Here is a 12,458-nt window from a genome sequence, read left to right as displayed (position 1 = left end):
GCAGAAAGGTCAGGCACCAGGGCTGAATTTAGAGCTGGGGTAAAGGTGGGGCACCAGAGTGGTTGGAGCTGCACCAGCTCACCCAGGAAGTAGTTTTCCACTTTACTTGGCCCTGGTGAGACCGCAGCTGGAGTACTGCATCCAGTTCTGGGCTTCACACTTTAGAAAGGTTGTGGAGAAGCTTGAGAGAGTCCAGAGGAGAGCCACACGCATGATCAGAGGTCAGGAAAGCAGGCCTTATGAAGAGAGGCTGAGAGGCATGGAACTCTTCAGCCTGGAGAAACAAAGGCTCAGGAGGGATTTAGTGGCTGTCTGTAGGTATGTAAGGGGTGTGCATCAGGAGCTGGGAGAATGTCAGTTCATGAGGGCACCCCAAGGAAAGAAAAGTCTAACGGTCGCAAACTCTGGGAAGACTATTTTAGGCTGGACACAAGAAAAAACTTTATTGTCCGTGTCCCCAGAGCCTAGAATAGACTCCCCCAGAAGTGGTGCAAGCAGCTACTCTGGACACTTTCAAGAAACACTTAGATGCCTATCTTGCTGGGATCATTTGACCTAATGTCTATGAAATCCTAGAGCTGGGTTTGACACTAGATTACATCTCCAGGGAGCCAGTTCCTGGGCCATTTATGCCAGCCTAGACCCATGTGGCATCCTGGGGGGATGCTATGGCAAGAGGGTGACAGTGGTGCTGTGACGGGGAGGAAGGGACACTTCTGTCTCAGCGCTGGTCCTGGTCAGGGCGTGAGATACTGTCTTGGTTCCTGATGTTTGTGATTTAAAGCTTGTTGTGTGGTGCTGTACCTGCAGTGGAGCAGCTGACAGGGGACTCCTCCTTGTCCTGGCCAGGGAGTGGTAGAGGATCTGGAGCTCACAGTGCATTCACCTCAGCTTGCAGAATGGCAAGCATCACTGGCTGGCTCCACTGTTCAACAGCAGTGCCTCTCACCCTTGCCTCTGGCAGCAGGGCCCTATGCTCTGGGCTGAGCAGAGGGGTGTAACTTTGGTCCTGGGAGGGAGGTGGGGTATGTTCCAGTTAGTGGGCCAAGGACCTTTGGGTTCTGCCCTTGACATGGGTTGGCTGAGGAGAGGGTGTTTGCCAGATTGCCCCTAATGCTTGTCCCCTCTCTCCCCCCTTCTCCCACAGTGATCTGTCTCTGCAGTGGAACCAGATCTCTCGCCATTGCAGCACTGACAAAAGCAGCTCCATCGGGAGCATGGAGAGCCTGGACCAGCCCAGCCAGGCCTACTACGAAGGCCATCTCTCCCCCATTGACCAGAGCTTGTACCAGAACAAGAGGGACTCAGCCTACAGCTCCTTCTCAGCCAGCTCTAACGCCTCAGACTACGCCCTGTCATTGCGGCCTGAGGAGACCTCCTCCACCGACTCCATCCTCCAGGGCTTAGGCCCCTGCAAGCACCACGACGGGCGCTACCTGCAGACAGGCACAGATGGGGCCGAATCCCCAGGCAGAGCTGGCTTGCACCAGCTAGGTGGCCACCCAGCACCCAACTCCAGACCATCCTCTTGCCCTCACGAGAACAACTTCTCAAACTCTTCTAAAGCACCCATCCCTCCCCAGCCCCCCATGAGGAGAGACAGCCTTCGGGTTTCCAACCCGCAGCCAGCTGGCACAGACAAACGTCGTGCCTCTGCCCCACCCAACTCCCTGCAGCTCAAAGGCAGGTGGACCTCGGACACCTTCCTGTCACAGCATGACAAAGAGCACGAGGGGCCCTGCAGTCAGGCTCTGGGGATGTGTCCAGGCTACCCAAAGGAGCGTCTTTCGGCTGACCAGTACTACATGCTGAGCTCCCACCCAGACAGGCAGCAGCACAGCACCGAGCAGGTTGTGGGAGAGAGTTTGGAGCATCCTCAAGGGGTGCACGGGCTGCATCAGGACAGAAGTGCCCCTGGCAGGGACACAAGTGCCATGGCAGAGAGAACAGCCAATGGTGATCTGCCCCCTTCTCTTTGGAAAGGGCACATGGCTCACCGGCACAGTGCCCCTGAGCAACTTCTGGCATCCCAGCTCCACTCTCTGGAAGTAGCCAATGGCAGCCAGGACTCCCAGGTGCTGCCTGTTCAGGATGGGCACCAGTGGACTGTGTCCCCTTTGCACTCAGAGCAGCAGAGCCCAAGCTGGTGCCCCCTGGCTGCCAAAGACCTACCCTGTGGTGACCCAGCTGTGGCCAAGGAGTGGGCTAACGACCATGCTGCAGAATCCCAGTGCTCTGCAGGCTCAGCCCAGGATGTAGGGCATTGCCAGTCACTCTACAGGTGTTCCCCAGAGCCAGAGAGGCCCTGTGGTGAGCCAGGGGAGCCAGCTGCTCTGCAGTGGTCTGCCAGCCTGATGCCTGCCTGCAGTATTGAGATGCTGGCAAGAGAGGGGAAAGAGCATGAGAAAAGCAGGCCAGCCACTAGGAAGATGGGCCCCTCCCATCACCGCTCAGCTCATATGCGGCGAAGGAATGAGCGCTTTGCCACCAATCTGCGCAATGAGATCCAGAAGACAAAAGCCCAGCTCCAGAAAAGCAAGGGCTCCTCAACCTTGCTGTGCGGGGAGGAACTGGTGGAAGAGACTGACGAGCCCTCCAAGAGCACCCCCTCCAGGCCGGTGTCCCCTCTTGCCCCTGCACCCTCTCCCCCTGTGCAAAGCCAAGTGTCCAACCCAGGAGACAGGAGCTCAACTAGCATGGCTCGAGCTAGACCAGAGCCCCTCAATCCCGAGCCAGATGTGGCTTCTACCGAGGAGGCCAACAGGAGCCCCAGGCACCTGACTGACAGGAATGTCCCAGTGCCAGAGCCTGTGAGGAAGGGGTCCTGCCCACCTCCTCCTGACAAGGAGAAGCCAATGGCCCTGGCAGGCAGGTGCCGGTGGAAGTGGTCTCCGGAGCACAAGCTGCAGCCTCACCTGCCTCAGGACTCCCCAAGCCCTCATGAGGCTGAGGTGTATACCAAGGGCCCAGATGCCCCAGTGTCCCCACCACGGCTGCCCGAGGATGCTGTCCTCCTGCCCTTTGCTGACAGGAGAAAGTTTTTTGAAGAGAGCAGCCGATCTATCCCTGGAGCCCACCACCCTGGCCGGCATAGGAAGCTAGCCAGCTTCCGGCCCAAAGCAGCAGAGTCCAACACCTTCCAGCCTGTGGATGTGGAGTGCTGGGACCTGAGGCGCCACTCCATGGACCAGTCCTACACACCACTCTCGCCCGGAAAGCAGAATGCTGCTGCCTGCCCTGAGTGCTGCCTGGACCCCCCTGTGTGCTACAAGCCCATCACACGGCACAGAGACTTTGAATACCTCCGGGCCTTTCCTTACACCTGCACTGTGCCAGGGCCAGTGGTTCACGAGCCCTGCCACTACTGCTCTAGGGACATGTGCCCTAGCCTGGTCCCCAGGAACATGCAGACCACCCACCACGGTTACCACTGCCACCCCCACCCATGGGCACGTTGCTCTGATTGCTGCTGCCCATCCTCACACAAGGTCCTAGAGGAGAGTGAGCCCTGGCCTCTGCAAAAGAGCTTCATTCCAGTAAGACATACAAAAAGCTAGAACTCTTGTTTCCAAAATGATACCTTTTATTAGACCAAGTGGAAAATGGCAAGAAAATTTTCCTTTTCTGCAAGTTTCTGCAGCTGCAGGAACAGAGCAGACTGTTTCAGGGCCTGGGCCTTGCAACAGCGGTGTGAGTTGCCCCTTTGGGGAGATGCGTGCGTGCGTGTGTGTGTGTGTGTGTGTTAGGAGACCCAGGGCTTGGCAGTTGATGTGATCTGCCTGTCTCTAGGCTTGGCATTGCTAGGAATCACGTCTTTTTCCCACCTCCCCACCTTTGCCTCCATTTCTGCTGCTGTGGCATTCACAGGACAGCAGGAGGCATTCTCTCCCATGGCTGTTATAGCTCAGAAGTGGCTGATCTGTGGGCAGAGTGCAGGTGAGCGAGGTGAGGGGTTAGGGCAGATTCTGTAGTGCAGGACAGTGCCTTTGGGCTCTTGATGGCCACAGAATCACTCGAAGGCAGCCATTGGCTATGTCTGTCTGTTGCACACAGTGCAGATGGAGGTAGGGGCCTGGGTGGTATAGTTTATCACACACTATTGACCAGGGGTGGGCAAAATGCAGCCTGGGGTTCAGATACAGCCTGCCAGGCCATTCTATCCGGCCCGCGGGGCCCCTAAAAAATTTAAAAAATTAATATTTATCTACCCTGGGCTGCCTCTCATGCAGCCCTCGATTGCTTGCCAAAACTCAGTAAGTGGCCCTCTGCCCAAAATAATTGCCCACCCCTGCTATTGACCATGATACTTGCCATACTCATCTGCCTTTTCTGGGGACAGCCTCTGGCATCCCAGCCCCTGAGCCTCCAAACAGTCCCTGTCTGTGCTGGGCTCCTGAGATGTGCCCCTTCCCATCCCTTGCTTCAGAGATCCCCTGCACCCGGTTATACTTGCCCAGCTGTGAGAGATCTTTACCAGCCAGGGGGCATTTCCTCTGGAGCCCATCTGTGCTGCTCCCAGGCTGGCCAGCAGGGGACAGCGAGGCATTGCAGTTTGTGCACCTGCAGTGGGGCTGAGACCTCAGAGAACAGGGGCAGCCAGAGACCGGTATGAAGCAGGGAATGCAGTACTTGAATCCCAGCTATGCCTCTGATTCCAAGTCTGTCTTGTGCTGGCCCTGTAGGGCGGGAGACAGCAGCTTCCACCCTCAGGGGAGGTTGGATGCTGAGCTTGTAGCTGTCATTGCAGAAAGCTGAATCTTGACTTGGAAATCAGGATGTTTTTATATCTAGAAGGACTGCTGTGGGGTCACTGGACGGGTTCTGCTGTACCTGGAGCTCACATTTTATTCTCTCTGCACAATATGGGAAAAGCAATAGCCCTGGCAACAAATGCCTCCTTTATCAGAAGTGGCCTGTGGAGTATAGAGGATTCCCGTTGAGGTGCTCAGACCCAGGGTCTTCTCTACTGTGGCCAGCACCAGGTGCCCTGGGGCAGGTGCATGTACCCAGCTGTAGGCACATGCCTGGAACAAATACACTAATACTCCAAGGAGGATTATTCTGCACTGGTCCGGTCCTGTAGGGAGCAGACCAGGAAAGCCAAGGCTGCAACTGAACTCCAGCTAGCTTTGAGCATCAAGGACAATAAAAAGTCCTTTTTCAGATATGTGGGGAGCCGGAGGAAAAGCAGGGGCAACATTGGACCCCTGCTGAGCAAATGAGACATCTAGAATATCTCTGTAAACAGGCTCTTTGAATCTGTTCTTATGAAACCAAAATGGGTATATAATTTCCCCTCCCACCATGTTTTCCTAACTTTTTTATTAAGGAAAAATTATTAGGAAAAAGCCAACCTATTAAATAGGTACTTTGCGTCAGTCTTTCATCAGTCCCATGGGACGCCCATGCCCGCTACAGGGCCGGGAAGTCCGGGTGAGGGCGATTCCCTGCCCTCCCTTAATGCTGACTTTGTGAAGGAACATCTTGAGAAGCTGGATACCTTCAAGTCAGCCGGCCCTGACAATCTTCACCCCAGGGTACTCGAGGAGCTGGCGAGCATCATAGCCCAGCCTCTAGCACGGATCTTTGAAAACTCTTGGCGCTCTGGCGTAGTGCCCGAAGACTGGAAGAAGGCCAATGTGGTGCCTATCTTCAAGAAAGGGAGGAAAGTGGATCTGGCTAACTATAGGCCCATCAGCCTGACTTCTATCCCGGGGAAGATCTTAGAAAAGTTTATTAAAGAGGCCATCCTTAATGGACTGGCCGACGCCAACATCTTAAGGGATAGCCAGCACGGGTTTGTTGCGGGTAGGTCTTGCTTGACCAATCTCATTTCCTTCTACGACCAGGTGACCTATCACCTGGACAAGGGAGAAGAGATTGATGTCATATATCTTGACTTCAAAAAAGCCTTCGATCTGGTGTCCCATGATCGCCTCTTGGAGAAACTGGCCAATTGTCGCCTTGGGTCCTCCACGATCCACTGGCTGGAAAATTGGCTCCGGGGTCGGACCCAGAGGGTAGTAATCGATGGAAGTCACTCATCGTGGTGTCCTGTGACCAGTGGGGTCCCCCAAGGCTCTGTCCTTGGACCCATACTGTTCAACATCTTCATTAATGATGTGGACACTGGAGTCAGAAGCGATCAGAACTGGCCAAGTTCGCCGATGACACCAACCTCTGGGGCAAAGCATCCACACCAGAAGACAGGCAGGTTATCCAGGCTGACCTGGACAGGCTCAGCAAGTGGGCGGACGAGAATCTGATGGTGTTCAACGCCGATAAATGCAAGGTTCTCCACCTTGGGAAAAAAAACCCGCAGCATCCTTATAGGCTCGGCAGTGCTATGTTGGCTAGCACTATGGAAGAAAGAGACTTGGGGGTCATCACTGACCACAAGATGAACATGAGCCTGCAATGCGATGCGGCGGCTAGTAAAACGACCAAAATGCTGGCTTTCATCCCTAAAGTTTTCTCAAGCAAATCCCGGGACGTCATTCTCCCCCTGTACTCGGCCTTAGTGAGGCCGCAGCTGGAGTACTGTGTCCAGTTTTGGGCTCCACAATTCAAAAAGGATGTGGAGAAGCTTGAGAGAGTCCAGAGAAGAGCCACGCGCATGATCAGAGGTCAGGGAAGCAGACCCTACGATGACAGGCTGAGAGCCCTGGGGCTCTTTAGCCTGAAAAAGCGCAGGCTCAGGGGTGATCTGATGGCCACCTACAAGTTTATCAGGGGTGACCACCAGCATCTGGGGGAACGTTTGTTCACCAGAGCGCCCCAAGGGATGACGAGGTCGAATGGTCACAAAGGCTGGACATAAGGAAGAATTTCTTCACTGTCCGAGCCGCCAAGGTCTGGAACAGCCTGCCACCGGAGGTGGTTCAAGCGCCTTCATTGAACACCTTCAAGATGAAACTGGATGCTTATCTTGCTGGGATCCTATGACCCCAGCTGACTTCCTGCCCTTTGGGCAGGGGGCTGGACTCGATGATCTTCCGAGGTCCCTTCCAGCCCTAATGTCTATGAAATCACTATTCACACATAATTAAACCATGTGTTGAGCCAATAAATGTGTCCTCCCTGGGTGCATTTATATATGCCTATTAATATACAGCAATAAACTCCAGAGCTTATTACTCCAGAGTTTATTGTTCCTGGGCATGCATCTGCATGTGGGCCTGGGATTGCAGCATGTTGAGCCAGGTTGGAACAGCCCCAGATGGCGGGAAGCCCAGGGGGTCAGCCTGCCAGCCCGGGACTGCTCCCCTGGCTCAACATGCTGTGGAGGGGCTGGCTGGGGCATGAGAGTGCTTCAGTGTGGAACTAGCCTGCAGGCAGCCCCTGCACTGAAGCATACTCGAGCCCCAGCCAGCTGGTGCAGTGTCTACACATGTGCTGCTGTGGAGTAAATTAATTTACTCCAGCCTAATAGAGGTGCACCAAGACATTTACTGCACAGTTAATTAGTCTACCGTGTTAGTAAATATCTCATGTAGACACAGCTCCTGTGTAGTGGAAAGGGTCTGGGAGTGTGGCAGTTCTTAAAGCTGCTGCAGCTCCTTAGCACTAATGGCTGGAGGTTGCTATAACAGTTGGCAGGACTCCCTGTGCCATGGGGTAGCGTTGCTTTCTGAGCTGCTTTATAACTTTTGCACTAGCTTTGGCATGTGCTGCTAGATTTGGCAGTGTGTTGCTTTTGCTCAGTTAGTTGGTCTGGTTGGTGGCCTGGCCACAGGGCAAGGCAGGGGCAGAGCCTCTCTTGGGGCTTTCAGCTCAGGTGCTGGAGGTGCAATTCCCTGCCAGGTCCAACTCGGAGCCTAAATGCTCAGGTGCTCTGAGGTGCATGTTGGCTTTGTGAAGCAGAAACAGAGCTCTTGGCTCCCAGCAGCACCCTGTGTGTTGCTTTCCTGCTTGTGCCCCGCCTGGCTCCATACCTGTTGGGCTGTGATGGGACCTGCCCAGCCTGCTGTGTTGTAGGGAACACACCCGCCTGCCTCAGCTGCAGCAAACCCTGACATCGTGGTGCAGACCCAGCTGAGCTGGACAAGGTCTTTGTTGCAGTGCCACCCCATGGCCCTGTGGGAGTCAACTTGGAACAAGGGGCAGCAAATAGGCTGAATGGGTTTATGACTAGCAAGGGGGGCATTAGCAGCAAGAAGGATGCATCTCCCTGCTGAGACCTGCTCCCATCTGAAAGCTGTTTTTGGCAGAACGTGACTATGAGGGCTGAAAGGTATAAATGTCCCCCCCACCTCTGCCTCCCATCAGTTCTGCTCCCCAAGGTGGGAGCAGTTATGGGGGAAGGCAGTGTGTGGAGTAAGGTGGAGGTTTGAGCCAGACAGCAGTGTCTGGGGCAGGAGGAGTGGGAAAGCAGCCATGCGGGGGAGGGGCACAGACTTATCCTGGCATTCTTGCTCATCTGATTTTTCTTTGCAGGAATTTCCTCTGGACGAATGGGAGCCCGCAGCAATAAACAGGAAGGCCAGCCAGTCAGTGAGGTAAGAGGCGCTGGCTGGGGGATGGGGGACTGACTCCCCACTTGGCAGGAAGCCTTTGATGTGGTTCCTTGAGTGAGGGGCAGATTTTTTGCTTTGATTAAAAGCTAAAGCCAGAAGCCAAGGCTGGGATGGTCCAGCAGGGTCACCAATGCCCCATTCATCCCAGTGTGCTGCTTGGCTCCCGCTTCCAGCTGGGCCCCTTGGGCCCCAAGGAGCAGTGGTGCTGCCTTACTCTGGGTGCTCTTCCAAGCAGCTTGGAAGAAGCGGCCTCCATCTGGCCTGCTTGCCCTTCCCATAGGATGCTGCTGCCCAGCCCTACAGCACCTGTGCATGGTACTATCCAGGGAAGAACCTGTCCTGAGGAAAGCAACTCCTTGTTGCCCCTGTGGTCAGCATGGGACCATCACTCATGGATTTGGAAGAGATGCCATAGGATGGTTGAGAGTAATGGTGCAGCTCTGCACATGTGGAAGGGATCGGCACCTGAGCAAATCCAGTGGACTTTTTGAACCCATCTACAAACCCTCCAACTCCATAACACAGTGGCAGGCTAAAAATAATCTCACTTTTAATCCAGCTCTCGTACAGTCAGGAACCACAGTGGCTTGGAGTTGGTGTCCAAGAGTTTAAAACCCCCTGCCCTCTGACCCTTTTTCAGACAATCTGGATTGCAGAAGCCAAAATAAGTGGCCTCCATAATGACTCCTGGGATTTCATGTGTCTGGATGCTGATGGGACAGGCAGGCTGCTGGCCCTGCTAAGAGATTCCATTTATGCTTCTGCTGGAGGCAGGGGATTTCCTGTGGGCCAGGATTTCCTCTGGGGTGTTACTGAAAAGTTACAGAACAGTAGCTCAGCAGAGACCCTGTCCCTTGCTCCAGTGAACTGAGGCAATCATTCAGCCTGCTGAGCACAGTGCCTTTTAGCTTATTTTGAAGGCAGAAGAGCTTGAATAAGTTCCCAAACTAAACCCTTTAAGGTTGTGAGCACAGAGTAGTGATGTAGGGCAGAAAGGGCCTTGAAGGTTGTTAATGGAAAGGTTTCCAGATGTAGAAGCCTCAATTTAGGTCCTTAAATCCATAATTTGGCACCTAATAGAGCTGTTTTTTCAAGTGAGTGTGATGCCAAACAGCTGCTGTCACCACAAGCTCCCAGTTTGGACATGTGCTTCCAGACAACTGCCACTGAAACAACAATCCTCTGGTGCTCTTGGAAACGGTCCTGGCATTGAGTGAATAGTTTTCCCAAGTGATTTAGGAGCATGAATCTTTGGAAAATCCCAACCTCAGTGCCTAAAGATAGATACAGGAGCCTTGAATTAGGCACCTGCTTGTTCAAACCTTCTCAGATTCAATTTAAAATTCGTTTAAGCCCCAAATACTTGGCATGGTAAAAGCAGCATTAGGGGAATGCCAGGAACTTTAACTCTGCCTTTTGCCTCATTGCACTGCAACCCATTCTGGTGATGGAGATGTAGACTTTCAAAGCATTTTAAGTGGTATCCAACACTTTGAAAACACGAGCAGGAAAATGTGGCTCATCAGCTGGACATGCAATATCCTTTTCCACCCTAGTATGCTTAGGAGCATTTTTCTGGATTGCAGTAGCATTTGAAGGCCCCAATGATGTATATTAATTGGATAAATTACTGGGCTTGGTACAGGGGTAACTGGGTTATGATCACTGAGATGTGAGGTTGGACCAGGTGATGTAATAGTCCATGCTGTCCTTAAGTCCTGTGAATCTACAGCTAGGCTAGGGGTTTTCTGTGGTGGCCCTTGCTTCTCAGTGCCTTTGCATCTGTGACAAGGATGTGTGGCATGGAGTGGACGTGGTGTGGTAGCTTTGTGGGCTCTGATCTCTCCCCAGTGTCAGGAGAGTGACTGATAAAGTGTAGGGCTGTCTGGCTTCTCTACTGTAGGTAGCTGAGGCTTTGTTGTGTGTGGTGGTGGTGAGGGTGGAACTGATAGATTGAGCAGAGGAGAGGTGGTGGTGCCTCCAGTCTCTACATCAAAATGAGATGCAGAAGGACACATCTTTGGCCTGTAAGTGGAGGCAAAGAGGGATTTGAGTGTCAGGGTCAGCGAAGGAGGTTCAGACAACTCATCCAGTAGTAAGCATATTGGCATGGCTAGAACTGTATCTGTCCAATGGGGGTTGTGTGGCTCTAGGAGGTTTAGTGAAGCTGGGTGACTGTTTGTGGTATGTGTTTTAGTTATTGCTTCCTCTTCAAGGTTTTTTTCTTTTAAATGAGCTTTCCCCAGTGTAAAATTTTCTGTCTTGGATTTTCCTTTTTTACAGGTATTCATTTGCCCAACAAAGGCAGATTCCTCTCTATTTGTGCTCTCTTAGTAAGTGGAAAGGCCCCTTGCTGGAAGCTACATGCAGCAAATGGTTCTTTAACAGGAACTGGTGTCTGGTGAATGGCCAGTAGGTCAGGCCTCATGTCTGAAGGCTGTGCCTCTTGTTGGGGACCTTCCCAGTGAGGAGATTCCTGGATGACGCTTAACAGTAAGGGTTCTTCCCAGGTGGGGAAATGTAAGGTGGAGCATCTCGGAGGGGAAATCAGACTTACCCAGTACACAGTAAAGACGCCAGTACGCTCTGTTGACACTGAAGCCTAGTACATGAAAGCCATGGCCTCCTCACAGCAATCTAGCATCATCTCCTAAAGCAGGGGTTGGCAACCCCAGCACACATGCCAGAGCATGGCACACGAGGACATTTTGCTCTGCACACCACAGCTGGCTGAGGCTATGGGCAGCTGCTGTCAACCACACAGGTGACAGGGTGACTGCAGGCCACACTGTGAGGAGCCTAGGCTTTGTGGCAGGCAGCTGGGAGGTTGCAAGCAGTGCACTGGGGTCCAGAGCTCCAGCCCAGCTCCATGGCTAGTAGCAGCTGCACACGCAGATCCGAGCATATGGCAGGGAAGGGCCCTTGGGCAGTGCAACCCCAGCCCCTTCTCTGCTGTGTCTCCTGAGCACACAGCCAGAGGGGGCTCCGGACCCTGGTGCAGCTGTTCACAGCCTGCCTGCCGCCTGCTGTGAGCCATGGTGGCAGTGGCTACATGTGCACCTTGGGGCACACTGTGGGATCCTGGGGCAGCGCAACTCTGGCCCCTTCTCTGCTGCGTGCCCTGAGGTGTGTGTACCCTGTGCGCCCTGAGGGCCAGGGGCAGTGCAGAAGCCAGGATGGGGCCAGAGGAAAGGGAGCCAGTTCTTCTAGCCACTCCCACATTAGCACTGCAGGGAGAACTGCAATGTTTTGGATTGCAAACAGAAGTGGGGGCAGGGAGGGGGGCAGCTGGGATGTCAACACGGGTCTGTAGAGAAAGGCAAACTCTGGCTATTCCTTGGATTTCAGGAGCAAGATGGGGCAGGGGTGGGATAAATGCTGTTCCTTCTCTGCCTGTGGGCTCTAGTGGCATGCATGCATATGAGACAATTAGGGGACCCTGCTGGGAAGGGGAATGCCTGTGCCTGTGGCTAAGATTTGTGTGCCCAGTCTTGAGCATCACAGCAAGTAGAGAGGTTTTCCAAAGGGTGTGGGTTGGAAAATTGCAGGCAGTACAGTCCCTGTCTATGTAAAATCCCCAGCTCTCATGTAGTGCTTTCCATCAGTAGATTGTAAAGTGCTTTGCAAAGTAAGTTGGTATATCAACAGTACAGGTGGGGAAACTGAAGCACAGAGCAGGGAAGTGAGTTGCTCAAGGTCACCCAGCACTGCCAGCACACCACGCCATCCACTAGACAATACTGTCTTCCCAATGCAGCTAGTTTTGCCTCGGGTTTGTGGGGGCAGGAGGGGAGAATAGACTGTTCAGAGTTAACTCACCCCTTCAGCCATCTTGTCCAGTATAAGCGGTAGGTAGTTCAGGGGTTTTCATAGATTCATAGATGTTAGGGTCGGAAGGGACCTCAATAGATCATCGAGTCCGACCCCCTGCATAGGCAGGAA

At 53.5% G+C, this 12,458-nt stretch overlaps 1 protein-coding gene across 1 annotated transcript in view; it reads left to right on the top strand.

The window, feature by feature from the left end:
* SHROOM4 (shroom family member 4) overlaps nt 1-12,458 on the top strand; it is a gene marked incomplete at its 5' end in the record, with an annotated part of 63,199 nt that overhangs the window by 39,910 nt on the left and 10,831 nt on the right. The window contains 2 exons of the mRNA XM_025205951.1: nt 1,148-3,536; nt 8,437-8,498. Of these exons, the coding sequence (XP_025061736.1) occupies nt 1,148-3,536; nt 8,437-8,498 (2,451 nt within the window). The remainder of the gene's footprint in view (nt 1-1,147; nt 3,537-8,436; nt 8,499-12,458) is intronic.

Source organism: Alligator sinensis, unplaced genomic scaffold (genome assembly GCF_000455745.1).
Source record: "Alligator sinensis unplaced genomic scaffold, ASM45574v1 scaffold619_1, whole genome shotgun sequence".
Taxonomy (NCBI): Eukaryota; Metazoa; Chordata; order Crocodylia; family Alligatoridae; genus Alligator; species Alligator sinensis.
The sequence above is the reverse complement of the archived record's forward strand: the minus strand, read 5'-3'. Positions and strand labels throughout refer to the sequence as shown.